General features: G+C 40.1%; 1 protein-coding gene across 3 annotated transcripts in view; it reads left to right on the top strand.

Moving 5' to 3' along the window:
- Positions 1-18,069, top strand: part of schip1 (schwannomin interacting protein 1) — a 247,031-nt gene that overhangs the window by 68,667 nt on the left and 160,295 nt on the right. For all 3 annotated transcript variants that reach the window (XM_020708229.3, XM_011482493.4, XM_078929423.1), the window contains 3 exons: positions 11,509-11,573; positions 11,714-11,782; positions 12,006-12,141. In XM_020708229.3, coding sequence (XP_020563888.1) covers positions 11,509-11,573; positions 11,714-11,782; positions 12,006-12,141 — 270 coding nt within the window. The remainder of the gene's footprint in view (positions 1-11,508; positions 11,574-11,713; positions 11,783-12,005; positions 12,142-18,069) is intronic.

Genomic DNA, 18,069 nt, shown 5'->3' with positions numbered 1-18,069 from the left:
TGTAATATAACTCACTAATTTGCTTTTTTTGTTGTCTGTAAACAATGTTCAGGAGACATCTGAAGTACAAATGTAAAAACAATAACTTTTTTGTTAATAATTTTGTGTAGTTATATTAGATAGTCTTCCATATAGTCTATGAAGCCTTACATTTGTTTTCTAATTCCTGCAGAGCGGCAGTACTTCATCAGAAATTGACCTCTGAGTTGTCTGCGGGACTGTTGGCAAGAGTAAGCCTGTCCTGACTTCCCATCATCCATCTGTTTATACTCTCTCCCGCTAGCTTACAGCCTCTCACACCCTCAACCTAACATTACCAGGGCAACAAAAACGTAAGCAATATCGGAGCTATCCAGCCGTACATTTTTGAGCCAGATGCCAGCTCAGATGAGAAAAACTGTTAAATAAAAAGGATTGAAGAAACACTCAGAAATGCAAGTTTAAACTTAAATGTATTTTTGTTGTTCAACAGTAGAAAATGCTACAAGAAGATTTTGAAAATGCCAAAAACACAGTTTCATTGAAATGGGTCTTTAAATACTTATTGAATTTTCTTCATATTTATACAATTTTAAATCTGAAAGGAACCCACACTCTCTTCATTTTCTCTCTGACTCCCCCAGTCTTCCTCAGGTCAGCTCTGATCTCTTTTCTATCTTCAGATTTATCAGTAAGTCACCACTTTCTTATCGGGACTCAAAAAAACTCTCTTTGAAGTACTGGGACTCTTTACTAACAAAGTTTTTATTGTGTGTTGGGAGCGCTACTCAGAGCAGGAAGATCAATGACAGAGAGAGAAGAAATTTGCTCAAAGTTGCAGACATAATGATACAACATCAATGACGGCTCATGAAACCTGTCAGGCCGTTGCATTGAAGCCTAGTCTGGTGATCTGTCGCCGCTGTGATGTGAGGCCTTTTAAAATACCTTCTGTCTTGGGCGATCCTGCCTAGCAGGATTTATACAGCAACTCTTTGTTAGATTAAAAAAACCCTGAGATCTTTGCATTTATCTGAGCAGTTCACAGAGCTGGAATCAGACAGAGAAAGATCATGAGAAAGAGGGCCAGGAGGAATGAGAGTCGCAGCCTTCCTTCCCCATCCCTGTCATGAGAGTGCGTTAATTCTGTGTTAGACAGGGGGAATGGCTTGTTTGCGGGGCAGATTAATTGCTTTTATTGCCTTGTTTCTCCCTGTGAATAGTGCTGGGTGTTTTAATGAACACCCACGCTGCTCGCCTGCTCGCATGCCTGCCCTGTCTGCCTGCTGTGCAGCTCCTGCTGCTGCTTTTTAGAGCATAGCCGCGCTTTAGCTAGAGCCCGCCAAAGCTAAATGCCTCATGTTCTCTTTAGCACTTCAGTGCAGGTGACTGATTTAATTTGAGTGAGTATGGCTGTGGAACCGAGCTTCTTAAGCAGCTCATGATAGGTGAGTGGTTCCAGCCGAGGACTGAGGGTGACCAGCAGTTAACTGGAGTGTGACTTTAATCATTTCCCGCTGGGCTGAGGAAAGGTTAGCCAAGTTCTCTGCCGTATTACATCACTGATATGGACACAAAGATCTGTGTGAGACTTTCATAGTGAGATGCAGGGAAAGCCCTGTGTGAGAGGGGCTGTTTGGCAAAAATGTCTGGTTAATCACTTTTCAAAACGCAGCTGCATCTATTAGAAAACCAAGCAGGTTCTCAGTCTTTCTGGTTTCTGGAGTATTTCTTGTAAAAAGACAGCAAATGTAGATGGCATTAGTAGTCAGCTACTAATGTAGATTTATTTGAGGAAATTAAATATGTAAAAATGTGTGCATTTAAGAAATCATACGTCTTAGTGAAAAAATAAACCAGTTTGTCTTTAGTCTATTTTTTGTTTTTGCACTTTAACAAAAAAAAATGTTTTACATTTGTGAACTGCATGTGATCCAAATGTGTTCCATTTCAGTGTGAAGGGCTCTGCAGAGGCTTGTGGATGTGGAGGAGCTTTGTCTCTTCTAGAAGCAGAGTACCGTACTGTTCCTTGGGAGTATCAACTTGGGCTTAAAAACACTTTGAGGTGGGAGCTGCCTCTCAAGTCAAGGAGATCTCACAGAAGCTTCACTGAGGATTATTGGAAAGATTCTTGTTTTTCATTGAAGTTTGAAATGTAACATGAACTAAAAGATAAAGAAAATTATTCTTATTTGAAATGTTTATTTTAATTTGGTGAGGAACTTTTTAAAGGAGCAGTCTTTGATTGTTATGGCTAAAAATCTGTCTAAAACTGCAGCTTAAAGTCCAGCTTCAATCATCTTTTGATCTATTGTAAAACCGTTCCCATGTTGTTTTTTCATTATAATTATGCCATTTTTTACCAAAATGTAAAAAAAAGATTGTTTTTTAGGACATAGTTTCTGCAGAGTGGCAGTATTTCATTAGAAATTTAACTCTGATTCATGGGTGGGACCGTTGGCTCAGAGCCCACCTCAACATCCATCTGTTAACATGCTCTCCCACTAGCCTACAGCCCCTTATGATCTAACATTTCCGGTGCAACAACAATAGTGAGCAATATTAGAGCTATCCAGCCACGTGGTTTTAGCCAGTTGCCAGCTCGGGCGAGGAAAACGATGATGTAAACGGATCTAATCATTTACAAGCGGGTGCTATAAAATTTAGCAGAGCAAGAAACTTGTGGTTTGCTGTGATACCTTCTACATCATAAGTACAAGTTTATTTAAATGCATTTTTTATATCTGCTCCTGATTCCCAATGATTTGGGTAAAGAAATACTCAGAAATGCAACTTCAATTTCTTAATATTTGTCCTTCATCATTAGACAAATGTCACAAGAACATGTTAAGCACACCAGAAACACAACTTTCATGGAAGTGGGTCTTTAAATTCACTCTTAGCTATTCCATTCGGCAGTAGTTTCTTCCACTAGTACAGAATGCTGCTGCTCAGATTTCCTATAACCCCAAACTTGGCTTCTCTGCACTGGCTTTCTTTGCATTCTTAGCATAATTGTAAGATTACTTGATTTGTTTTTAAATCCTGGCCTGCTGTACCTCCCTAAGCGTCTATCTTCCTCTACACTCCAGTGTCTCGGGTCAGGTGATCAGCTTCCCTTGAGGCTGCTGAGGTTCAAGAGGAAGCTCGAAGGGGATTTCTGTGCGCTTGTCAATTATTGTCAATGTCTATTTTTAAAATGCTTTTTAAAACCCTTTTTTACAGCCAGGCATTTAACAAAGCATGAAACTCTGTTCTGCCGGCAGTTTTACTGTCTTTTATTGATTTTAACTTGAAATGTTTTCCTTTTTATATCCATTCTTTTCTTGTTTTTCGATGTTTTAACTGTCAGTGCTCCACTGTGGTTGTGTGAAGACACTTTAAAAGAAAATTATGTTGATTTGAGTGAAATTTTACTTAAACGTGTCCACAAGCCCTTCCTCTTCCTATATGATCTCAGACCTTTAGCAAACAAAAGGAGTGCCTACCTCCACCTTATGTATGAAGTGTTTGAAACTGTGGCCTCCTAGCCTGTCATAGGCAGTGTGACCTTTGACCGGTCACCCTGGATTTCCATGTGAGAGTAGGCCCAAAAAGATCAGGGGTACACAACAGTCGCCTTTGAAGGTCTCATGCAAAACTTCTTTAGAGGCAGAATGAGTTCTGCATTGAGTCATATCACCTCTGCTGAAAAGCCCACAGGGAGCTTATAATCCTTACTCTGCATCTCTTTTACTACTCTTTAGACTGCTACTTTTACAGTGTTATTAAGCAACAATGCCGATCCCTCCATTTGACCATAATGTCCAATAAAAGGATTTTATAGTTGCATACATTCACTTTCGGCTCTTTGCATATATATTGCTCGTAAGTCGGCAGTGTGGTCGTTAGTGCAGCAGTGTTCTGCTCAGCTGCCATGGAAGATGGGTTGTATTGAGTGGCGTTGTAAAAAGAAAAAAAGAAAAAAAAACTGCTTTATTGTGTGTTTGTTCTGGCATGTTAACGGTTGGCTTTACAGCTCTGATTATAGCCCACCAGTAAAGCAAGGAGGACTAACCACACAGTGAAAAGGCTGCTTGGGAAAACATAAGACAGGGGAAAGTCACATTTTGGATTTACTCAGGCTGTGCATGTTCTCCTGATAAAATCAGGACTTTGACATAAGAAGCCTTACTCTTTAGGTGTTAAGAAATGTATTGGCACCGGTTCCTTTCCATACAATGTTTTTTTTTTCTTTTCTTTTGCATCTTGTGTTGTGGAATCAGGATTTACAAACACTATAATTGTTATTTTGGTGCTGCACGTCTGAGTAAATGACTTCCGATTAATCAGATTTAACTGCTCATGCAACAGACACATACTGTGTGGGCGTAATTATGTTTCTCCACAGTAGATCAGTTTTTGCTTCACTGTGCCACCATGCAGATGCTCAATCGGTCGTCCAGACAACTAATGTCTGTGTGTCCGTGTATCTGTTGGTGTTTGTGTTATATACACAATCATCTCAACCAACTCCTGACCTTCTGCTGCTGCCATCAGTCACACACAGACTCCCTCCGCTTTCCAGAGAGTTCCACTTTTTTTTTGTCTGTCATGTGACCATTTCCTCATTGTGTGTTGTTGGCACAGCCATGCGGCTCTGTGTTCTTAAGCGTTTTATCCCTGATGATGGTGTATTCGTTTTCATGACTATCTTTTAGTTTTTCTTGCGCTCCATTTCCTCAGCGCCTCCCTTTTCTATCTGTGCCACTGTCAGTCATTAGCCTCACGTACAGAAAAATGCACAAACAGGCTCCCACTGAAGGCTCCCTGAGGGGAGACACTGTCAAAGCGGGGACACTGCCTCCCAGTGCACCCAATATAATCGATACTCGTACAAATACAGGTACAACAGAGAGTCCAGTCACAAGTGACTGAGACAACAACCCGTATCCTTGCATTTTTATTTTTTTCAGGTTCAACATGCTCTTGAACGCACCACATATGCCTGTTGTGTACATAGCTTGAAACTCCAGATTACATCGTTGTCGAGTGGAAGTATTCAAGTGACGAGATGTAATCCATTCGGGTTGACCGGGGAAATTAAGGTTTGCTGCTGCTTGCCTTTGTCTGTTTGTTACCTTGGTCTCTTCTTGTAGTAAACAACATTGGCAACAGTTTATTTCGTTTAGCTGACAAACCAAAATCCAACTTAAACTGCAGAAATTTAAATGCAAAAATGTATACAATGACAAAAATAACATACCAAATATGTCTTGTATTTGTATTGTTTTATTGTTTTTGTTTTTTTAAATTGGATTACTTGAAGCTGTTTTTTTATTGGAATTAGTCTTTCATCTAAGCTGTAATCATCAGAATGTAGGTCTAAAAGTGCAATTCCTTGTGTGTCAATTGTATCTAAATGTTATTGAGTTCCCGCATTAACATTGCACCACGCACCAGAGGTAATTGAGTTTGCCAGGAAAGCAAACACAGCTGGCCAGCATTTTACAGTGCCGGACAGCAATGGAGTGACGAGTAGGGCTCTGTTACCAGCACTTCACATCAAGAAGCTCATCAAGTATTGAAGAGGGCAAAGCCGTTTAGATTGAGACTGTGGAAGGTAATAAAAGACAAACAAGAGGAGATGGGAGTAAAGGCAAAGACACACAGAGGAGAAGGGGGGAAATGAAGGGCTTGTTTGTTGTTTTTCCGGCTGAAAATGAGGAGAAATTGTCAAAGAATTTAAATGTGACTTGAAAAGAAAAAGTTGTGAAACAGGGAATGGGATCTTTAATTTGTTTTTTTATGGTAGCTATTTCTGTTTGCACTTGCCCCATCTTTTTGTGTGTTTTTCACCGGAATTTTAAAAACGGTGTGCATTTACTGAAATCACATGTGTCTGAGTGTTAGTTTATGTGTGAGGATCAGTCAGAGCTGTAAGGGACAGATTTACACCCATTCACAGGAGCTATAAAGGCCATTCTTTCCCTTTTTCAGTCTCACTGGCTCAACTCAGAACACTTAAATCCTTCCATAGCCCACAGGCCACTTCTGTCACATCCATATCCTCTCTTTCCTCTGCCGACGACGACTTTCATATTCTCTCCTTCCTTCACCGTGACCCCTTCGAGCATCAGTCACCGGGCTTCTTCCTCCTTTATTTCTTGTCATTTCTCCCCCGTGTAGCACAGCCTTTTCTCTTCTTTTATGAGCACTTCACATTCTTTTAAAAGTATTTTATGTAGTTCTCTAAGAGAACTACTGTTTCACATCATCAATTATAATAAAATCTTTAGTTTTTGATGTGGCAGTGATCAGTTCATTTCATTTATAGTTATCTTGATTTGTATGGGATTCGAAGGCGATCACATGTCTGAATCTGCACCAATGTATGAACAAGAGTGAAGAAAAATCTAAGATATAGCAGGAAAAAAAGGGCAATAACATGTCAGCATTTAAACATATAAAAAACAATGCAAACCTTTAAATATCAAAACATACTATATTTAGCAAGAAAACCAAACAACGTCTATGACCAATGAAATGCACAGCATGTTTTACAATATCAAAAAATGTATTGTCCTAAAAACTTGGAAACCACTGAAAAATGTGGGGAAATACCAGATATAGTCAGAAAACAGTTATGCTTTGAAACAGAAAAATCAGTTTCTATGTTTAAATGCCAAGAAAAATATCTTCTAGTCTTTTTTTTAATAGCAGAATGGGGTTTTAGTAAAAAAAAAAAAAAAAAACTTATTTTACCAACATAATCTAGTTAAACACAAAAGCAAAGTAAGTTAATAAGGAAATGGAAAAAAATAAAAGTTTTCCAGCTATTGCTTTTCCATAAAACATTTATTAAAAAATTTCAACTGAAATAGTTTAATGACCAATTGAAACAACCCATTTTGAAGAGTTTCATTTGCTTAATCCGTGAACCTGCTAATTTCAGTGTAATAAAGTCAGAATGCATTTTAAAATAGCTGAAAACTTGGAAAAATATACAATACTTATTTATCTTTTCATAGGACAAACTTTAGTGTTTTATTTTATTTTGAAATATTGTTTACACTATTATTCTGTATGTTGTAACGAAATCATTTTTTATTATCGATGTAATCAGTTATCAATGTCATAAGATGTGAATTGTATACCTTTGAGCACTTATAGTTAATAAATGAGGTTCAAGCAAAGGCTACAACTATGCACCCTTAAGAGGTTATTTTCAGGCAAATATAGCCTCTTTATTAACATATGTTGGCTTTTAGGGGCTTAGGAACTTTAATTAGTATGAAACCTTGAGCTAAAAGTGACTTTGCTTTCACAATAGCTGCAGGCGCAGCTGCAGGATGTGTGTATTGAATGGCTTTGACCTTCCCCAGGTTCTGGCTGTAAATATCTCCTAACGGGACTTGACTCAACCCCATACCATCCGTGTAGGGCACGCTCACATCTATGCGTTGGAGAAAGTTAACTGTGAAAATGTATGTGACCTAAAACTCTGTGAACAGTCCTTTGCTAAAGTGTGAATAATTGTGGGTTTTTTTTTAATTGCTGCTTCAGTTTGCTCATTTCTTATCTTATTTCTCTATTTTTTTACTTCTCTGATTTAAATTCTGATGAAGGAGGATAGGAAGCACCGAAATGATTTTTCAAAACTGTTTCTTAATTCTGTATTGTTTATTTCCTTTGATTTTGAGTTACATCCGAGGAGTTCAAGATCTCTTTGGTATCAGCATCTCTTTCTCGCTGCATCCTTCCATCGCTCTCTTCTCCATTCGACTCTGTCATAAATCTACTATCACACATATCCGCACACACAACACACATATACACTCACCAATCAATACAAGCCTGCTTGGCACTGCCAAACCCCAAAATGACTATAGATTTTCTGTCCAGTCTGCCACTAAATTATGCAAACCCCTGGTTTATGTTCCAGGACTTTTTGGGGCTTTTTCACCCGAGATATGGGATGATGAGGTTTTCCAGTGAGGCAGATAAGGAACGATATGAGTGAGGCTATAGATATGAGAGCAGAAGTTAGCGTGGTAGAAAAAAAATGCCTTTATCAACACACTTTATTTTTGGTTTTAATATGTAATATGCAATAACTACCAAATGTGTACTGTTGATCACGAAAACAAAACCACATGTTAGGATTATTGCAAACGTTCTCAGTATGTCTCGGTTTTATTGGGAGGTGAAATGTCAATGTGAGAGTTCCTGTTCTATCAGCAAACACTTAATTAAAGATTACAAACAGAAATGTATTTCCATGGTTACATTCTAATTGAGGGTTACTCCGATGCAAGATTATTAGAAATAAGTTAAAACCTGCAGTCTGAAAAAGCTTGTAGCAGTGAACAGTCGGTGGGCCACAAGCTCCCTGCTCTGCTTCACTCCAATGCATCCACTTGCAGACAAATAGATCCATGTACGTCTTTGTTTTCCTGGCATCAGGCTCAAAACTATATAGTTGGATTGCTCCAATATTGCTCTCTATTTTTGTTGCTCCAGTAATGTTAGATTGGAGTTGTAAGGAGTAAGAACAGGAGTACATGTAAACAGAAGGATGTCGGGAAGTAGGGACGTGCTTACTCCAAGTCAACAGTCCTGCCCACAACTCGGAGGTGAATTTCTCATGAACTTCTGCCGCTCTGCAGAAATTATGTCCTAAAAAACAACACTGATCTTTTTGATTTTGCATAACAATACCACAATCATAATTAAAAGACCAAAGGGAATGGTTTTAAAATAAATCAAAAAATGATTGGAGTGGGACTTTTAAAGTGAATTTTTTAAATGTTTTTTTTAATATATATTATACTGGAAAGGGAGCCGGTTTAGCTCGTGCTGGTTTGCGGCGCCTTCCGTCCGTGAAACCAGGGTTCGAATCCGGGCTGCTCCCGTTTCCCTTCTCTACTTCTGTGCCGGTCCCAAGCCCGGTTGCTTTGAGAAGGTTGCGTCAGGGAGGGCATCCGGTGTAAAACATTGCCAAGTTTACCATGCGACTTGTTCGCTGTGGCGACCCCTGATGGGAAAAGCCGAAAGAGAAAGAAGATATATATGGGACAGGAAAAAACGTTCTGAGAAAATAGTGGGGTTAATAAACAAGTAATTTCAAATTTACACATCTGAGAAATACTCACAACAGTCATTTGGAATTTCAAAATTTGCCTCACTGACTTTGAACTTTGAGATGAGTTGAACCTGAAATCTGCTTACTGTTCATTGTTAGAAGCCTTCATCTATTGCAGGTTTATAGAGGGACTTCATGGGGATCGAGGTGGAGAGAGGAGGGTGCTTTCAGTTGAGTTGAAGCCTTCCCATAAATAGAGATGAGACTCTGCAAGTCCTTGCTCATTTGTCTATGCATGTGCTCATGTTTGTGTACAAGTGTGTGTGTGAGCATGTGTGAGTGCTCCTTTCTAAGGTGGGATAATAGTTTGTCTGGCTGAGTCTGTGAGGGGGCCATTGGTGAGTCTCACAGGAAATGGAAATGATCGGCTCAGTCAGTCTTCAAGCATAACTCCATTACCTAGAACAACACTCACACATACACACATGCGCGAACACACACAGCCTCTTGCTATTTATCTTCCTCTTCTCTTTTCATCTATGTCATTGCTCATTTTTCCGTCTGTTGTCCCTACGCAGCTCCACTTCGTCATTTCTCCAACTCTAACTTATAACTGTTTCTTAAATTCACTCCTCTTTTTTTATGTCCCTCATTTTGCTCCTTCATTTCATCTTCTCTGCCAGCCAGCCCAGAAGTTCCCAAATGGAACTTTTTCTCTTTTATCTGCTCAAAACTGTTTTACTGAGTGTGTGGCCATGATGGAAAGCATAAGAAAGAAAGAGCAATGTCTGTGGAAGAAAAAGCAGTAAATTTGACTGTGAAAAAATGAGGTCCTCGAGAAACAGGAGACGTTTCTGGAAAGTTCGGGTTCCACAGAGCTGACAGTGAAGTTACTATTACTATTAAACAGAGATCAAGTAGACAAGGTGGACAGTAAAAGATGGGAGGAAAATAAGAAGCAACCTTGCAGCAATCAATTACTAAAGTCCTCAATTTTATCTGAAAGGGCTGCTTGTTTCTTTTGGGAGGCTGAGTAATGTTGCAAACAAACCTGCCTGCCAAGCTGAAAAATGCTGAAATCAGTGATGCTGCTGCTACATTGTATAAAGCCTGTAATAATGGTAACTGACTGTCCACTTGTGCTTAAAAACGATTCATTTAAGGAAAAGCAAATATTTTCTGTATTGAATATTAAAGACCCACTCCATGGAATATGATATTTTTTAGTGTTCTTGTAGCATTTCTCTCATGATGGAGGACATATATTAAGAGAATTTAGATTAAAATTTCATTTCTGAGTATTTCTTATTTTAAATTGTTGTGAATGAGGAGCAGACACTTGTTGATGGGACCTAGAAGCTACTACAGCAAGCCATGAGCTCCCTTCTGAGCATTAACGTCTTCATTTTCCTCATCTGAGCCGGAATCTGGCTTAAAGCTGGACAGCTCCAATATTGCTCGCCGTTTTTGTTGCAGCGCTAATGTTAGGTTGGGGTTGTGAGAGGCTGTAAGCTAGTGGGAGAGAGTGTAATCAAAGGGATAGTGGGAAAAGCGGACGGGGTTGCTCCACACTAACAAATCTGCAAACAACTCGTGCAAATTTCTAATGAAATACTGTCACTCTGCAGAAACTATGTCCTAGAAAACGACTTTTTATTTTATTTTAGCTAAAAACAACATAATCGTAATTAAAAAAGATCAAAAGAGTAAAATAAAGTGTTGTGTAAAACATTAATTTAGATATGCACCGATGTTTTATAAAAAAATGTATCTCTGCTTGGTTTTATTAATCGTTCCTCCATGAAACATCTTCTTTCATCTGTAGGTCATATGCTGTAATGGATCAACCTGTAAATAGCTACAAGTCCATTATAATGGAGCTGGCAGAGACTCGGAGCCCCGACATGACCCTCTTGGCTCATCAGAAAGAACTGTTCCACTTAAACTCTGCTGCTCCTTTGTAATTGAATTAGTCTGCTCAATTATGTAGAGGCAGGGCTGTCCTCGTTTCGCTGTGCTGTGAAAGCAGCAGAACAGAGCCAAGAGAAGGTTGTAAGCCAGGATGTGAGCTAAAAGTCATTTTAGTAAAAGCATAAAGTTTTACTACTCCGTCTTTAAACTGTCGGCTGCATCTGTGTAAGAGTTCTGCTGTGACATGAATGATTGTCCTTCTGTTTCTTCTCTGTTGTGCCTCTGGGCCGAATGCATTGAAAATGCCAAGGCAGCAGATCTGATAGTTCTTTCAAAACATTACTCCACCAACTTTACAAGAAAACATCTAACCAAGCCAATTCTGCCGATCCACTTCCTTCAGGGGCCCTTAGCTCAGCAAAGTAATCACACATCAGCAGCGCATCCAGTGCAAGCGCACAAACGGCAGGGATCCCCCCTCTGATCTCCAAAGTCTTTCTGAAATGCTGTTTTCTTACACTGGAATTTTTGTTTATCTTGCTTCTCTCATCCAGGATCAGCTGAAGAGCCTCCACAGCGGCAGCAAGCATGCTAACGAAGATGGTCTGCTGCTGCAGAGGTGAGTTCACCCGCTCAATCTTAAACTTGGGAACAGATGTTGTTCCCATGCGTCTGCAAGACTCCTTTTCTTTAGTGAAATTCAAAGCATCCCCATTTAAGAAACTGATGAAACCTAATCCTAACTTCTTTGCTGTCCAGTACTTGCCTGACAATGGACCTGGACAATATCAACATCAACCTGCCACCCGTTGAGACCAAAGTGTTGATGTAAGTACATCTGCAGAGAAAATGACCAAAAATGAACTGTTATTTGGTCAGACTTTCACATGGAAGTTCAATAATTGTCTGTATTTGGAAAAATCTGAGACCCAAATTAAGGCGGCACTTGTATGTTTATTACAGTTTAATTGGCGTTGGTGTAATTTGTAATCAGAACGCTGAAGTTGTACCTTTGCTTAATTGATGTTTGCTTGATTGGGTTTACTTGCAGCATCCAGCGAGCCTGGCGTGACTTTCTGCAGCGACAGGAGGTGGAGAAAAGGAGTCCCTCCCCACCCTCGCTCTCCTCCTCTGACAAGATGAGCATGTCAATCAGCATGATGACCTTGTCAGATGGCAGCAGCCCTGTAAGTAACACATGTGCTGAAACAAAAATACTCCCCATTGCAAACATCAGGCATGAAGAAGACATGAGGACAGTAGGTGACTAGGGCGGTTGCATGTGTGTGATGTTTGTTTAGACATGTGATGAGGAACAGCTGTTTATGGACATGTGTTGGCAGCTGGAATGACCTTTTTTAAACTAAAGTGAGCAAAAAATTGATGTGAACAACATCCAGTTTTAGACTATGTTTAGTAGAGGCTCCAAAGTTTTAGAATACCTTTTCTTTCTCTTTTTTTCTTTAGAAAAGATTACAGTAAACAGTACAGGTTTCATTTTGACCTTTAAATCCCTACAAATGTAATGTGGAAAAAATAGTTTTAAAAGTGAAACAAAAAATGCAGTTACTACAGATCAAGCAATGTGTCTCTGACCTTAAGTGTCAAGCACAGTGGAGGAAGATTCATGGTTTTGCTGGATCCAGAATAGACAATTCATACATGTGTCAATTTAGAGTATTAGCTTTAATTGCAAGAGGCACACATTTTTAAGCAATTAGACAACAGAGCTGGACAATGTTTTCAGAAAAAGAGCAGATTTTCAATGTAGATGATTAGTCAATGCAGTCAATTCAGTATTTTATCTGTCAAAGGCGAAATGCATTTTGATTCCCCAATTTTGTATTATTTTTATGGTATATGCTGGATTTCAGAGTAAAATGATCTATTAAACTGCACAAATCTCAATGAAAGTCAGTAAGATTGTGATGCTCTAAACCTTTGACCGGTTGAGTATATTTCTAGCTGCAGACGTTTACCTCACCTTAGGTTTCCTCATCATCGCGTCGTCACAGACAGCATATTTGACAAATGAGTTCTATATGATAAAGTCCTGAACAAAGATGACAATGGCTTAAATTATTCAGTCTGCAGAGCTTCTGTGTGGTCTTGCTCACAATCATTTTTACGGCTTGTTATTGTAACACTTTTTTACAGATTTGCTTTTATTGCTCTTAATTATTTTTAAGGAGATTCACCAGATGCCTTGTCTGCTATTTTGTAAATTGCCCCCAGCATAAGAAGTTTTATTTAATGGCCTTTGAGTTTTGATAATCGTTTTTTCAGAGTCGTTTACCCTAAATAAATGCTTAAATCTGATGAAAATCAACAATTCTTGTGTTGCACTAAAAGGCTGGAGTGTTTTGAGCTGTGTGCTGTGATTTCTACTAAATGTGTAGTTCCATATCAGTCCAGAGGAGGGCAGTAACTGTCAGATAATCCAAATTTCTTCCAAAAAAAGAGAAAAGGCATCCATTCTCATTCAGCACAAGTTTCTGTCTTCGGCGATGGAGACTAAAGTAGATCCCCGAGTTTTCACTCATGTCTTTTCTTGTCATTATAATTCTATAGAGGTCAGCTGGTTAATTGCGAGTGTCTGGTCTTTTCCCCACTAATCTCTTAGTCTGAAATCAACAGGCCGGTTAATCTCGAGATGGTTGGGAGAGCTGCTCGTATGAACACAGTTAAGTGGTCCTTATTGGCTGAAAGAGACTGTTTGATCTGGTTTCTTGTGGATAAAAGAGGGTAAAAGGAGTTGTGAGAGAACAGGGGGGAAAAATGAGTGCACGTCTCAAAAGCACTCGACTCGACTGTGAGCTGAGCAGAATCGACAGTTTATTAATTAAGCTTGCGGGCAGCCAGCAGGCAGGTCACAGAGGTTGTGGATAAATTCACTGTGGGTTGTTTACACACAGAAAAGACGATAGTTGTGTTTGAGGTCCTCCGGATGGCAGGGAAATGCTTAGCTCAGTGAGTTAGACCTGCTGACAAGGAGGAAATGATCATCACAGAGAAAGAGAGTGTGTGTACATGAAGGCCCTGAGGTCAACGGAGACAAGGAGGAAGTGGGGAGAGGAAGATAAAAATCAGACATTAGCTCAGTGGTTTACCATGTTCAAGCCCGTGACTTTAGATGTCAAACACTCTCTTTTCCACACCGTCTCCTCATTTACAGTATGTTTCAGCATGATGCATCAACTCCTCCTTTTTTTTTCTTCTGCTTCATTTTTGTTAAATATTTTTTGTAAAATTGATATTTAAGTCACTCCCACTTTGACAAACCCATTCTTAGGCGATGGTTGTATTTCTTGATACACAAGGATGTTGAAGCCATCCATCTGTGCTGAGATTGAATTTCTCACCTTGGTGCCTGCCACATCTGCCCCCGTTTAAAGCTCTGTGCATGACTCTGCATCGTGTGTGCGCTTGTGTGTACATGTGAGAAGGGACGTCTTTGTGTGCTTTCCAGAGGAGCGAGCACACAGTTCTCCGCTGAAACACTGAGCTGACACGCGGCTCCTGAACGTGCAAGTAAGTGAGCTTTGGCGTTGTAACTCAGCTCACTCATTGCCATGGCAATCTTGCTAAATAGAGTTGCTGTGGATGTCTCTCTTTATGATCGATCCCTCTCCTCTGCAGCGGCACCAGGGAGGCAGAAATTATAGGTTTCATTAAAGGGGAACCTAACAAACTCTGGCTTTTATGCAGGTGTATGAATCAGCTGTCCACATTTTATCGTTTCATGATACTGCGCTGCATCCACACGGCCGACTGGACCACCTACAAGCACACATGCGAAAATGAAGACCACACGCCTAGAAACGAGCACAGCCACATGCACTGCAGCTTCAATTTTGAACTGTCCAGAAGATAGATGCCTTTTTATTACCAGACATGAATCAATACTGTTGGGCACTGGGTACAGGTTTTATGGAAAAGTTGCCTATGAATTACTGGAGAAATTAGAATAAAAAGATGAAATCTCACAAGATCAAAGTAGATTTTATTTATTTGAAAATATGAAGTGTCTTTAATACCGTTTGCTGTAATGATGGGAGCTGTCCATGGCTTTGGTTCTGATTAAAGGGGCATGGTGTAGTAGCTCTCTTGGACCGCTAGGGGGAGCTCTTGTACTAGACTGTGGTTGTGTTGAGAAGAGTTCAGATTGGAACACAAATGCTGATTGATTTTTATCAGATCAAATAACAACTCGGTTACAGACCATTTCTTATCTTAAACTTACATTTTAATGTTATTGCTTTAAGGTATTTTCATAAATTGCCAAATAGGAGCAACATAAAATAGAACATCCCCAACTACCGTACAAAAACATGTTGTGCTGTTGATTAAAGATAAAGGTTACAGGGTCTTAGAAAATTCCTTTTTGTTTTTTCTTCTTTTTTTTTTTTTTGTTTTAAACAAAAGACTGGCCTCAAATTCTCCTACAGACTACTGACAATTTAGACAGAAGTTCCTAAAACACAGCATTTCAATTGAACCTGTTTATGGAATAAGTTTAGTTTTTATTCATCTATGCTACTATTTACTTCATTCAAAAAACTGTTGCGGACTGACAGCTCAGGCACATAAACCCTGGAGTTTTCCCATGTCTATGATGACTTAATACAGTTTAGCTTGAAGTCTTAAACAAACATCGATGAATTCCCCCAAAGATGCCCCAATGCTTGTGTGTGTTGATTTGTGAAGGACACAGAGGGGCCCATCTGTCCTGCCAGGGTGCTCTGAAACTGGGCTGAGCTGCACCGCCTTCCCCGCCTGCCAGCTGTCACGCACCTCCATTTTTGCCCCCTGTCTTTAGCGCTTCCTGATTACATTCTCCTTTTTTTCTGACGTGTCTAGGCTCATTTTTTGCCTTCCTCTTTCATATTTAATGCTTCCTTTTTCCTGTCCCTGCAGTAAACCCTGGTCCCAGAGCCTCCCTCTGTCTTTCAGTCTGTCTCCTTATCATTTTTTTTTTTTGGTTTTATCAGGGCAGGCAGGTGCAGCTGTGAGAGCCTGATAGGAGAGATAAATAAATAAATAAAACAGGTTGGACAAAGTTTAGGGAACTTTCACTTGAATGTTGGATATCTCCTCCTTTTCCTTTGCCGACTCAGGTACATAAAACACAGGAGATATGAGACGTTCTCCAATAACAGATTAGCTATTTAGGTCTTCGATTTTAACTCTGAGTCTCTGCAGAGCAGCTCACTATTCTGCAGCTGACACCAATTCATCCCAAAGCAATGCATTAATTCTGTAGCAGATTACTGAGCCAGCGGGCTGCACAGCCTGGACCCAGTGCCAATGCATTTAACCCATCATAATTGTTTTACCCATTTAATCCAAAGCAGGGAACAAATTGCAGCTTTGTCACAGAGCACAAAGAGTTCCAACACTTGCAGCTTTTCGTTTCAGCTGCATGAGCAAACCCTTTTATTACTAGCAATTCAAGAAGGCAGCAAATGTTAGGTATGCGTCCTGAACTGCATGCTTTTCAACTTCACTGTACTACTTCATGTTTTTGCTATTGGAAATTCAGAGTCACAATCACAGACGTGATGCATGGTCTCAAATAACAGTCTAAAGTCCTGCTTCTAACTTCGCGCTGTGCCGGGGGAAAATCCAATTGCTGGACGTGGCCACTTGCTTTAAGTTCCCTGGGTCATGTACAGAGTGGGAATCAAACTTCAGCTTCCCTGGGGCCTCTGGTGCACGCAGTTGTGGAAAATAGTTTCCACAATTTCAAACCACAATGTTGTTCTTAATCAGCACACCTTAGGCTAAGTCAGCAGTCTGCTGTGTGCTGTCACCCTTTAAAATATTGCCTCTTCTCTGTAGCGTTTGTCTTTTTTTCTTTTTTCTTTTTTCTGCAGAGCAGAAAAAGCCTACACTGATTTATGGTAATTATGCAAATGTAACATAAGGATTTGAAAATTAATGCTTATCCCTACCAGTGTCTTAAGCATTGGAGAATGGCTGTATATTGATCCTTGTTTTTTTGTTTCTTTTATTATTATTTTTTTCAACGCTGTCACTTTGATACCAGGCAATATAAAAAGTCTGGGTCAGACAATTAAGGTTTGACTTGAATTAGTTTGTTGAAGCTATATAGACTATGTGGCATGCAAAATTTTTCTTTTTGTTGTTCCAAATGGATTAATAAGGCTTCCCACGCATGGGTTCCATAATCTGCTGCCTGAAAGCCTGTGTCTGCAGGCTGCAGACTTCATTGACATAGTCGCAGATAAGAAGTGCTCAGAGGTGTCGGTGCAGGTGTGGATGTGCGCAGCCTTTGTTGTGTCTGAGGTGGGCTGGTCAGAGTGACAGCTCTGCCAGGATGTAGGAGGACTGCTGTAACACACCAGCTAAGGTATTGATTGACAGAATCATTAGTGGCTCTGCGACATCACACCACTCCATCACCACATTACAGAGACAGAGAAATAATGGCTTCAGATCGGGAGGCTTCAAAACATAAATCCTCCTTTTTGCAGCCTTCAAGCCTAATTTTAAGCTTTATTAAAATTTTCTGTGACGGCGCCTCCATTGTGTTTCTTTACAAGTGGATTAACTGTCCAGACGGCAGGTGAGGGACGGTCACATGATCGTTTTAATCATGCACGAGGGTGATGAGGCCTTGTGGGAAAAAAACATCTGATGGACAGCGACAAGGCCCTGTTAATCACCTGCCGGCAAACTGGTGACTCGAACGCAGGCCCTTTTCCACCGGTGACATGTTAAGTCATGCACTCTATGAAGTGTGCAATGCCCGTTATCGCCATGTGACACGCCCAGGGGGATAAACGTGTTTGTGCCTCACTGTGTAGGGCATGGATCTTAATCCAATTCACTCTCCTTTCAGTCAGTTCATTTCCAAATCACCAGATCACGACATCGTCTGAAGGTGCGGGATGGCGATAATGGTTCATGACATCATGGGGCCTTTGTACTATCCAGCAGATTCCACAGGAGGGCACTGTTCTGCTTTGTTGGGACATGGAAGCAGGGAGGAGTTCAGGCCTTTTCAAAGCTTGGACCTGGTCTCTTCATCTCTCCTGCACATCATGAACAGAGGCTAGTACCAAAAGTCAGCAGTCTGGAAACCTCTGATA

This window comes from Oryzias latipes, chromosome 13 (genome assembly GCF_053564925.1).
Source record: "Oryzias latipes strain Hd-rR chromosome 13, Olatipes_Hd-rR_3.1".
NCBI lineage: Eukaryota > Metazoa > Chordata > Actinopteri > Beloniformes > Adrianichthyidae > Oryzias > Oryzias latipes.
Note: the sequence above shows the minus strand (reverse complement) of the source record. Positions and strands in the feature narration are given on the sequence as shown.